Below are 4916 nucleotides of genomic sequence, written 5' to 3'. Positions count from 1 at the left end.
TATAAAAGATTTGCTCAAGCCCCATTAACAAATGTGTGATGCATGCAACTCTTCTCTTCCCCTAGAAAGGTGGTGAAATACAAGTTCAATATATAAACGCACTGTTCAGCGGGTTGGTTCAGTTATCCTAGAGTGGGTTATGGTAGCACCTCACTTACACCCTGGTATATTGCAGCATGTGAGGTCAATACCCGAGCTTTAAAACAAAGTCAAATGGATATTGAAGTTTCACTACCAGAACTAAAACTTTATTTCCATGTTTATTACACATTTGTATTTGATGCCAAGTACATTAGATTATTTTAACATAAGATTTCAGTGAAGAGTATTTACTCTCCACTCAACAGGTTAAGAAGGAATGTAAAACTATAGAAAAACCATTTACCTTTTTTGAATTTTGGCAAAACAGAACAATAAATATTTTTCTATTTTCTCCTCAGATCTTTCAAGATGAATCTTGTTATAAAAAGATTTAGCATCAGTTTCCTAACCACACATCTCAGGAAAAAATAGGCATATAAAATCCATTTCTTATGCTAGATACTGGTTACAAATAAATTATTTAGAGTGTTAACACAAAACTCCCAACTCCTATTTTTAAATACAAATACTGTCCTATATTATGAAATGGAGGATAATTAAAATATATTGATGGCTAAAAATCTAATTATTTAAAGCAAACCCAAACATGCTGTTTGCTTCTGTATGGAAGAATTAGGATATTGCAAGATTCAAGCACTGCAGTAAGTTATATTTGACATCAATATTGACCCCTTGATGCCTAGATTTTAACTGCCAAACACTAAACACTTGGGAGGCATGAGTTCAGGATTGACTAGCACCAGGTGGCTTTAAAATACTAACATTTAAAAAAAAAAAAGAATGACAAGTTTCTGATAGTGACATACACAGTTTAGGTGAGAGTTTCCAAATAAACTTACGTTAGACAACCAAACAAATCACTCGTGTATCTTGCAGTACACAAGAACACAGTGCTTCCACAGCTTATCCCCAGTTCTTAAATACAAAAATATCAATTATGGGTAGTCAATAGTTATCAAAAATCTTTATTGGTACAGAATGAAAGCAGCATTTTACTTTATTTCTTTAAACCATACATCATAAAATTCCTAATACATATCAAATGAATGAGTGAAATAGTCTGCTCTATTTAACTTATTAATCATATCTCTGGATTTGATACATCCTTCTTCACCAAGAACAAATATCATGTTTAAACAGCAACAGGAAGGCAGTTCCTTGATGTGAAAGGCCAGTGTTTCTAGATACATCACTTAAACGTATGATCACATACAGTAAGAGTGGAAAAATCATTTTTAGTAAGCAAAACAATTAAGACTGGGCACAAATGTCTTACTACAAGCCCCCTGGGAACACGTGGTTACCTGTTACTTGTTACAAGTATTCTGTGGCCCTTTTTGGTGAGGAAAACGAAGTATGGCTTTTCAAGCATCCTTTACAGAAACAAGTGTTTTGCAATACCATTTTGTTGATTTTGGTTAGGGTTTAGACTATTTCTGACATCCTGCCTTGTGACATTATCTGCTACTGTGTTAGAAAAAAAATGCAACATCTGTACAACAATCAGTGATTTATATAGTCACTCATTAACATAAGTAAAACCAACCATTTTTCTTCCTCATAAAAGCTACCTTGCAATACTGTCAAACATATGGACACTCACTATAGTTCATCATACAAAATTAGACAATCTTGTTCTCCTGTAGGCAACCTAGTTTCTGCAGAGAGTGAATACAATCAAATGCAGTCATCCAAAATGTACCTTTCATACCTTTACTTATCAGTCACCTTCTGCATCGTAACCCTTACATAGGGTTGTGTCTGGTATCACGTAGAAGTTTTGGCTCATGTAATTTTGTTAAACAGTTTTAATAAAACTAGTTAAACATTTGTACAATATACCCATCCAGTCTGACAAAAAGGCAAATCAATGAAGAAATACAAAAAGTAAAAGAGGGCACTACCCAGTTCCAGTATTTAACTTTAACGTCGTGTCACTTACAGTCTATGAAAAATAAACCCAGACGTGTAATTATTTTAAAATACACCACTTCCACATTTATCTGTAGATTTTATAGTAGAAGAGGAGAGCTCTTAAAAACATTACTCTTAAAATATTGAGGTGCATAAGCCAAGTGGGTTACACTTGACAAGGTAAGTTGCAGAAGAGAATTCTTTCAAATTTGGCATTCCCTTTATATACCTTACCTTGCTGGCAAGGCCTATAAGTTTGTAGTACCTAAACCTTCTAGTAAGAACAGTAAATTTTCCTTAATGGAGAATGATTAATACAGATAACTACAAGAAACAGTGAGGTCAGCAGTTCTATGGGGTCTTAAGAAGATACAAGTCCTGATTTAACTTTCAAATGGTACAATGTCACAACAAATTTAAGGCCATGTTTTATTTGCTGATTAATGGACAAGAGGCAATGGATTCCCCCTCCCCCCAAATATTTTCTTGAAAGTCTGTGCTCATAAAAATCATGAAAAGTTGGAAAGACTTAATTATTGAAACTTTAAATATATTTTACACAATCTTGTTTGTACAAAAATACAAGTTAAATATAAACATAAAGCAATCATGAGAATTTTATGTAAATCCATTTTGTGGTATTCTGTTATATATAAAAAAGTTTCTTAGCTCCATCTCATTTGTGAAAAGATCAATACCAGATTGAATCACTACTGGCAAAGGGCCCTAAAAAAAAGCACACTTCAACATTGAATGTTTGACAATGTAAGTACCATTTCCTGATTGCATCTTTTCTAAGGATTGGCAAAAAAATAGGGCAGTATGTCCATAAACCAACAAATAATTTGGCTGCAATGTATCGTAAAACACAAACACACAGATCTGTACAATAAACCCATTAGCTATGCAGTACATACTCGTTACACACCACACACAGACGTGGAATGAAACTTAATGAGGTGTCCCTTGTAGTTCACTGTTATTCAGTCTGGCATTGTGTCTTACTTCATCGAACGAATAAGACTTTGTAACCTTTCCATTCTTGAAGACCGTATGAAGGAGATCCTGCAACAAAACACCATATGATTTTAGCATGTCTGAAAAATCAGATGGTCTTTCAAGGAGACATTCCAGACACTTGCAAAGTTATGCTGGTAGATGCTTATATATTTAAGTTAGGTCAACAAATGCTGGAGCTTATCTGCTGCATACAGTACTGTCCAACACCACATCATGATCCACAAACTGTACCTCATGACGTCTGACTTAGATCCAAGTCAGACCATTCATAGCCTCTTGGAGAACAGGCACTTCTATGTGGAACTAAAAAACTCTGGAACTATGCGGCCAGAAAAAGCAGATGGCGCTCCCAAAAAGAACAACTTATCACAAGGCAGTGCATTTGCCCCACTTCTATTCAGTATCTACATTAATGTACCTCTTCCTGCCAAACGTCACCATTGCATTCGTGGTGCCGATCTCTGCATTACCACACAGCAGGAGAATTGAGGACACGGGGAAGATCCTGGACAAGGTACTGATGTCAGATTATTACCTAAATAATTAATCTCAAACCCAACTGCAACAAAACCCAAATCTGTGCTTTCTATCTGAGAAACTGGGAATGTGCAATGGACACCTAGAAGTCACTTGTGGTGATGAGAGTCTCAAACATCAGAAACACCCAATCTACTTGGGGGTAACACTGGACCATATACTTAACTTTAAAAAAAAGCACATATTGAATGCCAAAGCCAAGACTGACACACAAAACAACATTCTGCATAAGCCCGCAAATTCCAAGTGGGGAGCACATTCATCCAGCCTATGCACTACTGCTTTAGCTTTGTTTCTCTGTGGCTGAATATGCCTGCATCACCTGGGGATGCTCAAGTCACAGGAAACATAGTGATACTGTCCTAAGTGATACATGCAGAATTATAACAGGCTGCCTAAAACCCACCCCTGTTCCCTGCCTGTATGCACTATCTGGCATAGTGCCCCCTTACATCAAGAGGAAAGTAGCAAGTGACTGACTGGCAGGTACAAGAGTCAGACGATCATCACCCGTTACATGAACATCAACCTGCGTACCATCATCTCTCACCGAGACACAGCTTTGTCTTCTACCATACTACTGACCACATTACCACCACATGCACCCCACAAGATTTAGCAACACCAACATGAGAAGCAGTGGTCTACATAGAATATTTGAAGCAGACCATATAGGAAGGTTGGATTGGAGATGCAATGTGGAGGAAGTTAAGCTCCAGTGCTGTGCGCTTAAACTTATGCATGGGGTTTACTTTATATTCAAATAATCCTATTGACTTCAGGAAGGATTTAAATTTGTGTAGCAAGACTGAGCAGCCAAATAAACGTTTGCAGAACTAGGACCTTGGCTGGTAAGAGATCACTTCTTGCATTTCAATGTTGAATACTAACATCAGTTGCAACTGAACTCCAACTAGCTTTGAGCATCAAGCACAATGAAAAAGTCTTTTTTCAGATACGTGGTGAGCCGGAGGAAAAGCAAGGGCAACACTGGACCCCTGCTGAACCAGATGGGGCAACTGACAACTGATGCCTAGGAAAAAGCCAACCTATTAAATGGGTACTTTGTGTCGGTCTTTCATCAGTCCCATGGGACGCCCATGCCCGCTACAGGACAGGGAGGTCTGGGTGGGGGAGATCCCCTGCCCTCCATCAATGCTGACCTAGTGAAGGAACACCTTGAGAGGCTGGACACCTTCAAGTCAGCCAGCCCTGACAGTTTACACCCCAGGGTACTCAAGGAGCTGGAAAGGGAGGAAAGTGGATCCGGCTAACTATAGGCCCATTAGCCTGACTTCTATCCTGGGGAAGATCTTAGAAAAGTTTATTAAAGAGGCCATCCT

General features: G+C 37.9%; 1 protein-coding gene across 1 annotated transcript in view; it reads right to left on the bottom strand.

Annotated features, from left to right (window-relative positions):
• Window positions 1–226: 226 nt before the first annotated feature.
• Window positions 227–4916, bottom strand: part of NAMPT (nicotinamide phosphoribosyltransferase) — a 56228-nt gene continuing 51538 nt past the window's right edge. The window contains exon 11 of the mRNA XM_019509420.1: window positions 227–3081. Within this exon, the coding sequence (XP_019364965.1) occupies window positions 2968–3081 (114 nt within the window). The 3' untranslated portion in view covers window positions 227–2967. The remainder of the gene's footprint in view (window positions 3082–4916) is intronic.

The sequence above is a fragment of the Gavialis gangeticus genome, unplaced genomic scaffold (genome assembly GCF_001723915.1).
Source record: "Gavialis gangeticus isolate Ggan-Ray unplaced genomic scaffold, GavGan_comp1, whole genome shotgun sequence".
In the NCBI taxonomy this organism is placed as follows: domain Eukaryota; kingdom Metazoa; phylum Chordata; order Crocodylia; family Gavialidae; genus Gavialis; species Gavialis gangeticus.
The sequence above is the reverse complement of the archived record's forward strand: the minus strand, read 5'-3'. Positions and strand labels throughout refer to the sequence as shown.